The sequence below is a fragment of the Miscanthus floridulus genome, chromosome 1 (genome assembly GCF_019320115.1).
Source record: "Miscanthus floridulus cultivar M001 chromosome 1, ASM1932011v1, whole genome shotgun sequence".
NCBI lineage: Eukaryota > Viridiplantae > Streptophyta > Magnoliopsida > Poales > Poaceae > Miscanthus > Miscanthus floridulus.
The window spans coordinates 202,444,581-202,456,627 of record NC_089580.1 but is presented as its reverse complement, the minus strand read 5'-3'; the positions used below and the strand labels follow the sequence as shown (position 1 = coordinate 202,456,627).

General features: G+C 43.7%; 2 protein-coding genes across 3 annotated transcripts; one reads left to right on the top strand and one right to left on the bottom strand.

The window, feature by feature from the left end:
• The first annotated feature begins 2,844 nt into the window (after positions 1 to 2,844).
• LOC136450830 (cyclin-dependent protein kinase inhibitor EL2-like) lies at positions 2,845 to 3,642 on the top strand. Its single transcript, XM_066451464.1, has one exon. The coding sequence runs from the start codon at positions 2,932 to 2,934 to the stop codon at positions 3,322 to 3,324; it is 393 nt and encodes a 130-aa protein (XP_066307561.1). The 5' UTR covers positions 2,845 to 2,931; the 3' UTR covers positions 3,325 to 3,642.
• A 522-nt stretch (positions 3,643 to 4,164) lies between these two features.
• On the bottom strand, positions 4,165 to 9,712 carry LOC136450820 (phosphoglucan phosphatase DSP4, amyloplastic-like). 2 transcript variants are annotated; one of them, XM_066451450.1, is made up of 14 exons: positions 9,546 to 9,708; positions 9,377 to 9,431; positions 9,246 to 9,290; positions 8,936 to 9,044; positions 8,398 to 8,474; positions 8,241 to 8,317; positions 7,706 to 7,786; positions 7,277 to 7,409; positions 6,694 to 6,753; positions 6,382 to 6,438; positions 6,175 to 6,270; positions 5,343 to 5,402; positions 4,859 to 4,966; positions 4,165 to 4,732 (listed from the first exon to the last, which is right to left on the bottom strand). In XM_066451450.1, the coding sequence occupies exons 1-14, from the start codon at positions 9,569 to 9,571 to the stop codon at positions 4,595 to 4,597; spliced, it is 1,122 nt and encodes a 373-aa protein (XP_066307547.1). In that variant the 5' UTR covers positions 9,572 to 9,708; the 3' UTR covers positions 4,165 to 4,594. The 2 variants fall into 2 exon arrangements, 1 of the variants encoding a protein (XP_066307547.1); XR_010758449.1 differs by having other exon boundaries at positions 4,594 to 4,732; positions 4,859 to 4,962; positions 9,546 to 9,712.
• Between the last annotated feature and the right edge of the window lie 2,335 nt (positions 9,713 to 12,047).

Sequence of the window (12,047 nt, the reverse complement as noted above, 5' to 3'; positions counted from 1 at the left end):
CCTCCGTACAGGGAAAAACACAATTCAACGTAATTCTAGCTTTAAACCTAAACACAGGACTATAGATGATAAAAATAACAAGCCAAAACGATAGCAAACCACTGCTACATTCACTTGCTTATCTACCAACGGAGATCAAAATCACTAGCGATGTTCCAAAGTGCTACCACCTGATCACAAGCAATACTGTCTCGTTCGGCTGGCTGAAACTTGGCTAAAAAATATGGTTCCAACTGATTTGGTGTGAGAAAAAAAACACTGTTTAACTGGTTTGATAAACAGCAAACTAAAAGGGGAACCGGCTACCAGCGAACGGCCCCACAAGCACAAACATAGAAGCAAGTACAACAACAAATACGCACTACAACGCTCCAAACCCGACATTTAAGCATCTCCTGTTTACGCTAGCGATCAAGATAGCAGCACTATTAAAGCTCAAATTGCGTTTTTTTTGATGGGTGAGTAGTACTGCCGGCATGACTGATGACTTGCTTTGCTGTCGTCGGCGTGGTCGTCTCCTTGCGTTTGCATTCGGCTTGCCTGCACAACTGCACGTGTACTGCATGCACTTGCGGGCGGCGCCCGAAGCAAGCTTATCCTTGTGCTTGTCAAGGTGTTGGAGACGTGGAGTCTTCCAGGAGTGGAACCCAGCGTGTGGTGTGGGTCCCATTCCAGCCCAGGCCCCCCCTGGCCCTAGTAGCCAGCCAAAAGGCACCGCCACGACGCCACACACACAAACGGTGTTCAGTTCACACGGACACGGTGAAGCCGAGGGCTGAGCCAAAACCAAAACAAATTTCTCACCGTAATATAATCAGCGCCTGTGCAGTGGCACGCACGCATGACTAAAAAGTACGATTGACTAATTTATTATGAGAAAAAAAAATTATTTATTAATTAAAAAAATACGGTTTATAAGCCAGTCGAACCAGCCGCTTGTTGCTTCTTTCTCTAACTCACTGAGTGTCCTGCGAGTGGCGCGTGAGTGAGGTTCTCTTTTAATTTGGTCCTTCACAAACGTTTCAACAAATTTATACTACTTAGAGATGGCACAATTTAAAGAAAACGAGTCTGATAAATAAAACTTTGAAGCATGCCACAATTTCAGACATTACATGCTCATAGTACATTCTTACAACTGTTAGATAAATTCTTTTTTTTGTAAAAAAAAACCATAATTTACATTCAAAAAATTTAACAAACAAAAAGTACATATGTTTCTTCCATCCATCCATTCAACAGATCTCGATTTATACCAAAAATGTGCACACGCTGCCATTTGCATTACACTTTGTCATGTTCATTTCTCATTCTCTTTTCCCAATGACAGAAGGAACATAAAAAAACATTCACAGTCACACTTAAATCAAGGATAAGTATACATCGATTCTGGATATTTACTGTACTAGAAAACACAAGGTTAAGGGGAAAATAATGAAACACACACTGTAGAAAATTCTAATCTCTACAACTGACAAAAAGATCCCGCGCTGACCAACTTGTATTTAAATCTGAAGCCAAGAAACTCACTGAGAAAAAAGAAGCACCAGTGTTGTTACCATTTCCTTTTCTTAGTTACCACTGCATTGCCTTTTTCACATGCACAAAGATGCAAAATGTTTATGAAATTATGCCTATACAAATAAAGCTAAACAACATTCTTCTATCCCATCTCTAGTGATCTCAATGAATTCTGCATTAACTAGTTTCGAAAAACAGGTTTAAAAAAAGTAGATTCAGAAAAAGGTACAACATGAAGTAGAACTGGACATTACTCTCTGCCTTTTACAATTTCCCCTCATCTTCTACTACCTTTTTGTAGCCTACAGAGTCTTGGTAGATGTAAATTGTTGAATTATTATTTGATCTGGTCTGACTATAAGTACGTTGTTCCTCTGATATTCCCAAACTTAACTTGGTAGATGTACATTAAAGCAGAGTACAGTATTATATATATAGGATATATAAAGAATAAAATCCATCCTTGGGAAGTGATGAGCAGCAATTCACCGACCAGGGAGCGACGAGAATCGTGGTCTCCTCCATCGATCCAACCTTGTCCGGCAACCTCGCTTGCACCTCACCAGACCCTGATCGCGATCGGTGGAATCCAGAACCTTCCCATGGTTCCAGCCATGGATCCGGAACTGCCTCAGCGCACGGGGAAGCACATGAGCTGTTGTAGGGGTGGCGTGCCTGGATTGGATCCGACGACTTGGAGGGCACTGGGATTCAGGTTCAGGTGGCTGGCTGCACATCTTGGAGTGGGTGGGAGCCGCCATGGGAGCAAGAGGACCGGGATACATACGTCCGCAGGGAAGAAAGAAGAAGAAGACAGAGGAGGGAGAGAGAGAGGCGAGCGATTGCTGACGACAGCCTGAAGGAATTGGTAATTAGTAGAGTATACAGGCCCGATTCACTTGAACTTATCAACAGAACTATTTCATCAAAATAATAATAATTTTTTTCAAAATAAATCAATATCAACATATATCAGCATCAACTGTTTTTTTAGCCCACCAAACAGGACCTACTTTCCTACTAATCTCACCTTTCTCTTCTAATATATGTTTCCTTTCTCCTCTCTATCCATTATACTATAGGAGTATTGATTTGGAAATTGGAATCCCCACGTCAATCCAAGGAAAGACACCAGGCAAACACCACGTCAATCTACACGGAGTTCACACGGCTCGCAAGCGCGAAAAGGAAAAAAAAGAAGGAAATCTTTCCTGCCTTTCCTTCCTTCCACGGCAAGGACTGGGGAACGCGTGCGTCTTTTCTCCCCCACACGGCCACGCCCCTCCTCTCTCTCTCTTCCTTCCCTTCCTTCATATACCACCAGCCGGTCTCGGTCCACCACCTCACAGGCTCGCTCAAAGCCGACCAATACCACCAGAGAGTCCACCACCCCGCTCGCTCAAAGCCACCATGTCCGCGTCGCCCGAGTTCTTCAAGCCCGCCGCGCCGGCCTTCTCGCCGGCCTGCGCCGCGCAGCCGCCGCTCGTGTTCGCCGGGGACGACGACGACTACTACTGCAAGACGCCGACGGGCAGCAGGATCTCCTACCTGAGGGAGCCCACCACGTGCCCGCCGGCGCCCAGGAAGCCGCCGCCGTGCAGGAAGCGCCTCTTCCAGGGCCAACCTCAGGCTCAGGGGGATCAGCATCAGCGTCAGCCTGCTGCCGAGTTCTCCTCCATCCCTGTCATCAGCCTCCGCCTCGACGAGCTCGAGCGCCTTTTCCGCCCGCACCCACCACCACCGACAAGCCGCTCCAGCTCCAGCTCCGCCTCCGCCTCCGCCAACAAACGCTGCGCGGTTTGAATTGATCCTTGATGAAGTTCAAGCTCAAGCTCAAGCTGAGGCTCAATCTTCACCTTAGCGTAGCTTGCAAGCAGTCACTTTTATTTATTAGTTTCTGCTTTATTTACCACTGCTTGTTGTCTTGTTGCAACAAGCAAGCGCATTTACTAGTAGCACTTCTTTTTATTTAATTCGTTTACTAGAGTACTTGTGTAAAAAATCAATATTCAAAGTTGCCGCCTAGCAATACTCCACTCCACTCCACTCCACTCTGTAAAAATCAATTTTACAACTCTTACTTATATAATAAATAATAAATGGAATCAAAACCTTGCTGCTTATTCATTGATTTATTCTCTCCAGAGGAAAGGGAGAATGATCCTTGCAGTGTTTTGCTTTGCCGCCAACGCCAGATTTTCATTTCGAAATCTTTGGTACGATTGCAAATTCGGTTTTGGTACGGAGTAGTAGAAGGATTGGTTGGCCTGGCCGTCTGGGTGGGCGCGGGTCACCTTCCACCGACCGGTCCACCACCACTCGCTCTCGCCTGTTGTACCCGAACGCCTGTCGCCTGCTGATGCGGCCGCCCGACTTTGACTTCCACGGGAAGGAACAGGAACGGCGACTTTGACACTTGACTCTGCCCACAAGTCCACACACATTCATCGCCATTCACCAGTTGCGAGCCAGATTGCATCTCCAGTGAATTTCATTTTTCATGTTGTTTGCAATCTCAGGCCTCACAGGCACAGCACAAACTCGGTAACATATTATATATACGGAGATGAAGTTGGAAACCATCTCATCTTCAGCCTCTCAGGTGACCAGACCAACAACTAATAATCACAGGAAAGGATGACAAAGGATCCAAGAGATTACTCTTTATTCATTCAAGAACATGCACTAGTAACTTTATTATTGTTTTACGCTACTACTTATTATTCCTGCACAGCTGTTCAACAATACGTACAATTTGCTCCTTCAACTATGCGAGCAGAATGTGCCCTTTTCCACGGTTAAGCTACTAGTATTGACAACAGGGGGAGGAGAAGCCCGACGTTTCCGGGAAGGAAGGAAGGAAGGTGCGGTCAGGTCGGCTTGCTTCAGTCGGTCGTCTCGTCTCTTCATCAGTCATCACCATGGTCTACTGTTCTGCTCCCAGAGCCCATTCTTCTGCAGTTTATGTCATACTTACATACTTATTATTAGTACCCAGTACCACCTAATCCCAATGAGCTTGCTTGTTTATACACCAGCACATAGGAACGTGAATCGTCTCAACTGGACCTTCCTAGCGCTCCCCGGCATCCGCGTACTGTTCCAAGTACTCTCTGATCATCAGCCTTTCCTCGCCCGTGAGATCAGGGTCTGGACCAGTCAACCGCTCCCTTAGCTCCTTCTCCTCGTCACAGGTACCGTCTCTGATGACCTGCAACCAACAAAAGCATGCATGCAGCCGTTAGTTAAAAAAAAAAGCATGCGGCCTCAGCCCTCAGATGTGACATCTATCTGGTTCATTCACAATAGCGCCGGCAGATCGACGAGAGGATCTCACCTGGACATAGTTGTTCACGTGTCCATCAGCATTCGGTTTCGTTAACATCTCATGCTCGTTGCATAGCCACTTGCCATCCACTATGTATTTGTATTCGTACCGTCCTTCCTTCAGGAAACAGATATCCCAAAGGTGTAAGATATAGCCATATGACGAGTACAAAATTTAACTCCTATGTTATGTTCAAAGGTATCACAGACAATATTTTGTTAAGAACACTGCAGTTATCATCAGGCTTTATGGACACATAGGATTGTCAGCAGTGAGAGACAATCTTTCCTGACTTTCACAAGTTCGAACCCCCATTTCCTCAGGTGGTTATTCAAGTGTAAAGATATATATAGTATAAACGATCAGGATGGATGTCAACACATGGATGGTCTACATATACCATGTATGGTCAAGAGCTGATTACTTTCGACAATGCAATTATGAATATTGATGAACTTTTAGACGGTTCCTAACATATGCATTTTATACTCACAGGCAACTCTTTCTCAAGAAACCAAGCTCCTTTCTCTTCATCATATGTCAAAGGAATTCTCTGAAAGGATAAATAGCAACCAGTTAAAGACTTTTGCATGGGATTATCCAACAAAAATATTTAACAGGTAGACGGGCTTGTTCAACCATCATAGCCCCTAAGCAGGTGAGGGGAAATCATATTTGTAATTTTGATTTAGGCATATCTATCTAAAGCAGATTGTAAGACACAAGTTGTGCAAAACGGAGCAGATAGTACTGCATACATATCATTTTCTCGATAACTGATATTAAACAGGTGAATTTGTGAGAGCCTTTTATTGTAGTCTGCAGGTACAAAACGTTAACTGTCGAGTGCATACGACAAAACGAATAATATCCGAAACCTAGTTTAAAGTAACCTGCTGCGTTATTGACAACTTGACAGCTGCATTAAAATTATGCTACTTACAATCAGTGCCAACATTAAGAGTTAACTAGGATAACGGCCTTCCTGTTCGAGACAATGTTTCTGAGCTAGCATGCTGAAACCCAGACGAATGGCCTAGTTTCATCCACAAAGCAACCACATAGGGATATATTGCCAGTTTAATCCACTAAGCCTCATACAGAATATATATGTGCTCACTCCAGTGCAATATATATGACATCCCGACCGCAGGGGCCAGTTCAGTTAACAAAGACAGCTTTGTCGGAACGTCATATAAATATGGCCAGAGGTAGACAGGTAGAGGTAGTAGCATCTAATTTATTATGCAACTTCAATAAATGCCCTAATCCTATTCACATTCAAAAGGGAAATCTTTAAGCACACGATTGAAGGAAAAACATACCTGGCCCCAGCCAATGTCGAGCCCAGAAATTTCAACAGAGGAAGAACCATCGTCTTCCCACTTCAAAGTGATTGTGTTTTTGGATAATCCTGTCAGCTAAATAATAAGACAGTCATCGCTTAGTAGAAAAATCTTTGACTCGCTATAATATGTATCCATCTTCTCCATCATAACTACAACTGAGAAATTAGTACAATATTCGCTTACAATGTCAGCAGTTGCAAACTTAATGGCTTCCAACTTTGGAAAGCAAGCCCGTTTACTCTACAAAATGAAAAATGAATTTAAGAACAGATAAATCAACAGAACTTGTCTACTAGCTGTATGGTAACAGCACTAAGGCTACCAACATAAATGGAGTATAGAGAACAGATGCGGGGGACCATCAAAATTCCCACAAGCAGGCAATCATTAGATGTTAGTTTTCCAGTGCACAGATAATCGGCAAATTATCTTTTCTTCCAACAAACAGAACTGCTGAAATATTCCAAAAAGGATGTACCAACTGCAATGAATTACCTGCAGCAGCTGATGTCCTTCGTTGAGACTGTACCCAAGAATCCAGAACATATAAGCCAACTGAAATTTTACAATAAGTGCTCGGACTTAGAAAGCTATCAAACAACAACGCTCAAGGCTGTGGACAACAACAAATTGTAGCCAATGATGTGTCCCCCTAAGTACTATTTTCTAATTAAGTTACATAACTTGGAAGAAATTAGACCCAGTCAAATCTTGAGGTTATTAAAGCGCTACAAAGCTGTGGATTGTAGCATTTGTATTTATGTCAGTGTGTTGAGGTTATTAAAGCACTGCAAAGCTGCAGATTGTAGCATTTGTATTTATGTCAGTGCGCCATGGGATGCTCTTTTTTTTATCTAGGCAAAACTTTGTAACTTGAGAGGATTGGTACTTAGTACTGTTTCTAAAGCACAAAAGCATGGTTTTCTCCAAAAGGTTTCGTTTCATTCAACCTGGCTATGAGCAATATAAGAAAATTAATGTAAACCTACTGCAGCAAAAGGATCTCTAGAGAAACAAAAGAACTCTGTAAAACAATAGGCTGTCTTGGGAAACAAAAAAAAGGGTTATGTAAACCTACTGCAACAGCAGGAGCTCTTCCAAGTCCAGCAGTACAATGTATATATGTTACACCACCATTACAGTTGATAAGCTTGTGCAGTTTGCTAACCACAGCAGGAAGCCTCAATCGCAAATCAAAAGCATCAAAATCCCTGTTGTAATTAAACATAGGAACAGTTTAAATATGCAGAATAACGGCAATAGGGGAAAAAAGGGGGCACTTAGATCAATGCTAGGAAAACAAACTGGCAACTGGCATATAAGTGTCTTCGATGGAAATACAGATCCTCTATTTCCCCAAGAAACTATACAGCTTATAAACTTAACTAATGGGCATTAACCCATGGTGAAAAGGATTTGCTTGATTGCATATAAATAAGGCCAGTGATTTATGCCACAAAGTTCTTGGCCCTAAACTTCCAAAAAGAAATAACGACTGTTTGGGTACCTAATTTCAGCACGGCAGTGCATGATATCTTTGAATTGAAGAGAATAATCTTGAATGGCACCGATGTCAACTCCAAAATATCTGAACAAGTCGGTTGGTAAAGGAAGAAAGATATATTCACGGAATGGAAGCATCAGATGGCAGTGGAAACAACAAAAGACCATTTTATTAAAATACAAATAAACTTTTAGAAGATGTTTTGTGCTGCATTGACCAACATGGACGCATAAAAGATTTGACTACTAGGGCTGATAGATATTGATATCTAACAGAGTCAGCATGAAAAGGGAACCCAGGTAGTTTCTCAGTTCAAATCAGAGGTAGCATCTATTAGTTCATAACAAAATTACAAAGACTGGGTGACTGTTTTGTTGTGTTTGTTGCTGAAATGAAAGGATTAACTTTACAACTGCTAAACGAGCTGTCTGGTTTAGCAAATTTGAGCCCTTAAAAGGGCAATATGAAATTGATGGTTTCAAATCAAAAGATTGGTAAAGGTAGCTGATTATGCGTTACAAAATATTAGTGGGGATACTCAAGATCTGAATCTTGCTGCAAGCAGAATACAGTTTTTACACCAATCTTCCGAAGCTTATCAACATCAAGTGGGCTCTGCACATGAATGCAGATAATCAGACAGAGGTAGGGACTATGGAGCGATATTTCTGTATAAAGAAGGATGTGACAAGCACCTGTAAGCAGGATCCTACAATCAAATCTGGGCGTATGAAATTGTAGTTCATTCCAAGTTCATGTCTATATGTCAACGCTATAATAACAAGGAAAAAAGGAACACATAGCAGAGAAGTTAATAGATCAAACTTACTAAAAGAGTAATGCAATCACAGGGGTTAGATGGCGAGCACAATGTTGAAGCATGAAGTGGGAACACAATTGTTATTGCAACAAAACTACATTTGAAGCACTATCGCAGGATCAGGTTTTGGCAGACTGGACATGGTAAGTTAAACATTCAGGAACAACTGTTCATAATAGCCAAAATGTGTTCGACGGAAATGGAGAGTGAGTGTTTGTTTCACATGTGGTCTGATCACACTGACAGCTCAACACTCTGATTGTGACACACGTAGGAGTCTAGGAAATATTTTATTTCCCGGCTATAAATTCATCAAGTCAGCAATCAATTTGCCCAGAATGTGATAAGACAGTTAGCGTCTAACATGGCCTAACACTACAAGCAGCACACGCAGAAGCAGACATTCTATTTACCTGCTCCCATAGCCTGCGTCATGTTAGTGGTGTACACTTCAGACTTCTCGGTGCCCATCTCCACGGCGCTGCTCTCGGCACCAGAAGTGGACGCCCCTGGTGCCTGCAACTGGCAACCCACAACGTTGATTCAACAGCCGAGGGTCGTCAACGAGGTAACGAAACGACACTCGCAGTGACAGTAACAGTAACCGGCGATTCAGCCATTGCAGGCTGCAGCCTATATCGAGACACCTTATCCTCAGTGTGAGGATAAGATTTCCGTAGTCGGAATGAAATCGGAAATGACGAGGTGGGAGTTAATGCTTACAGTTTTGACGGTGTTTGATCGGCGACTGCCGCCGCGAACCATCGCCTAACCGCCCAAAGACAACCAAATCAGGTTGAGAGAAAACAAAACAGAATGTCCACACAAACGCAGGGATGGGTCCGAAGCCTCACCAGATTAAGCGGAGAGGGCCGCCTCATCGACCTGGATCCCACGATTGGAGGCTCCCTGCAGGAAAATCCATGAGCGGAGCGGACGGAGCAGGCGAGCGCGTAACCGGAGGACGAACCGAAGCGAATCGAGGAGGCAGGGAGGGAGACAGGGTGGGGAGGGGGCGCTTACTTGAGCAGGTTCTGGAGGCAGTTCATGGCTTCCCCCGGGCGGGCTGGTGCGCGCGGGACGGCGAGGCGGGGCAACGCGGGTGCCGTCCCGTAGAAATATCTCGCGAGACGGGGCCGAGCCGAGCTCGCAGTGGCAGTGGTGGACGACGGAGAGGGGAGGGACGACGGGGACGGGCGGGCGGGCAGGAGAGGAGTAGGGGGGAAGCGTCCTCATTGCGTGGACCCGGTCTGTTAAGCCCATGACGTGCGGCCCCTCGTGGACGTGGGCCACGCCGCGTTCCGCGCTGCGGGTGCGGGGACGGGGAGGGGACAACGGTCTATGGACCGCGCCCACGCGAGGCTCTGAGCCCGTGACGTGGGCCGCGGTGGTTTGGCTTTTGGCTAAATCGAGTGGGCCCACCCTGGTTTATAGCCTTTTGACCCGTTCCTCGGTTCCTCTTCCCGCAGCGTGAGAGCGATCGGACGGCGACGGGTCACGTACGCTCCGCTCCCCGGGACCCCGGCGCGCGTCGCATCGGACGGTCCGTGAAGCCGCACGTGTCAGGAGATCGACCGTCCTCGTCTCCTGTGCAGCGTGGATCACGTCTTGTTTATCCGCCGAGATGTGCTGGCGCTCGTCTCTCTCTCCTCTCACGTTCTTTTTATGATTTTCTGTTTCCCACAAAATGGGGTGCGAAGTAGTACAATTGATAATTCAGTTTGGCCATGCATCTTGTATCAGACTGTTAAACTACGTACAATATTTTTGTAGCATGTGTAACAAACTAGTATACATGTCCGTGTTAACGCTAGGAGAAAAACAAAAAGATAATATATTTCTTGAAAATAAAGTAAATATCAGGTTCATTATACAGATATTTGTAGCCTACTCAAGGTTTAAGCATCGAAGCACTGATTTGCACAAGAGGGAAACTGATTTGCTGGCATAATAACAGTGCCTATTTGTACTAAATTATTCCATAAAGCTTGATTTGCATCTAACAAATTTATAATCAGTACTCTAACGGATATAGACATGAACACATGACTCAGTCTGAAGCCTTGATTTCATCACACAACTTAACATGAATCAGTACATGTAGGAAAACAAATCCAAAAACAAGAATGGTGCGGATCTAATCCCCACCTAAAAACATCACAAAACCTGGATATTTGTCCTCATGGAATGAAGCATTGATTTTAGATCTGCCAATAACATAGAAAGTTGGAACTCAAATTAATTAATGGATGGCGACTTCAACCGGATATACAGTGTGGTTTCTCTGTCATACCTGCTTTGTGGATCAATGTAGCACTGCTCGAGGAGGAAGTTTCATCATCACAAATCAAATGTCTGCTCATCTGTCCTATTTTGCATACAAGAGCCCATCATGTTCAGAACTTCGAACACAACAATGAAGTTCCCATGAGGCCATGATCGATTTTCACTATATATCAGGGAATAAAATTGTGCATCAAAATAGATGAGTGCAGCCTGCAGATAGACCCACAAGTAACATACATTAAGTGGAATACCTTAACTTCATGCCCGTGCTAACGCTACGGGCCATATTAGATCCAAGTTAATTCTATCAAATTTAAATTACTTTCTTAAGATTCAATCAAAAACATATTTTCTGTGGCTCAAAAAAATTCAAGTGTTGCAGATACTAATCACTCCAAGATGGACCAAAACACGCCAATTATATTGGACAAGAAAAATATCCCACCTGTTGCACATAGGGATGATATTGCCCGTGCTAACGCTATGGTAGCATCTGTTAATGCAAATCAAACAAACAACGAATATCTTTTAGTAATCAAGCATAGATTCTCACGTCATATATGGTGTATAACCAAATATTTTTGTCATATATATATCAACTCAAGCAAACACAATTCCATTCAAATTGATGATACTCCTTTTGATAGTGCATACATGTACACTTCATGTATCCACTTAAATAAATGTGTATAAATACTCTTATGCCCGCCTCAAAAATATTTTTTATCATTTGACATTGAACAGAATATTTTTCTCATAATAATTGAATGGATGGGAATACCATTGACTTCATAGCATAATCAAGAATTTTTAAAGTAAGCAACATCTCTAAAGAAAAAAAAACAACCAGTTACCTCGCATTGTCAACATTCCAAAAAATTGAGCATCAAATTGAGATACTCGAACCAGAGAAGGGGTCTAAGACTTGAACATACTAAGCTCGAATTGTCAACACCAATTAAAAAAATCAACACCATGTTGACTGAACCAAGCATCCAAGAACTCTCCATTCAAGAATAGAGAATTTCATCGAACACCTTGCGTGCATATGCTTTGACAAAGAGACAGTCACAGACAAAGTAGTTGGCACGCGAAGACGCGGCATACTGAGTTACTGACCCGCATGTCCCTTGTGTGGCCAGCTCCTCCTCCATGTGTCCTCTGTGGCGGCCGCCGCGCGCCTCACTGTTGACTGCCTCCATGCACACTTGCACAGCCCCTAGTGCCCTCCCCAGCTTT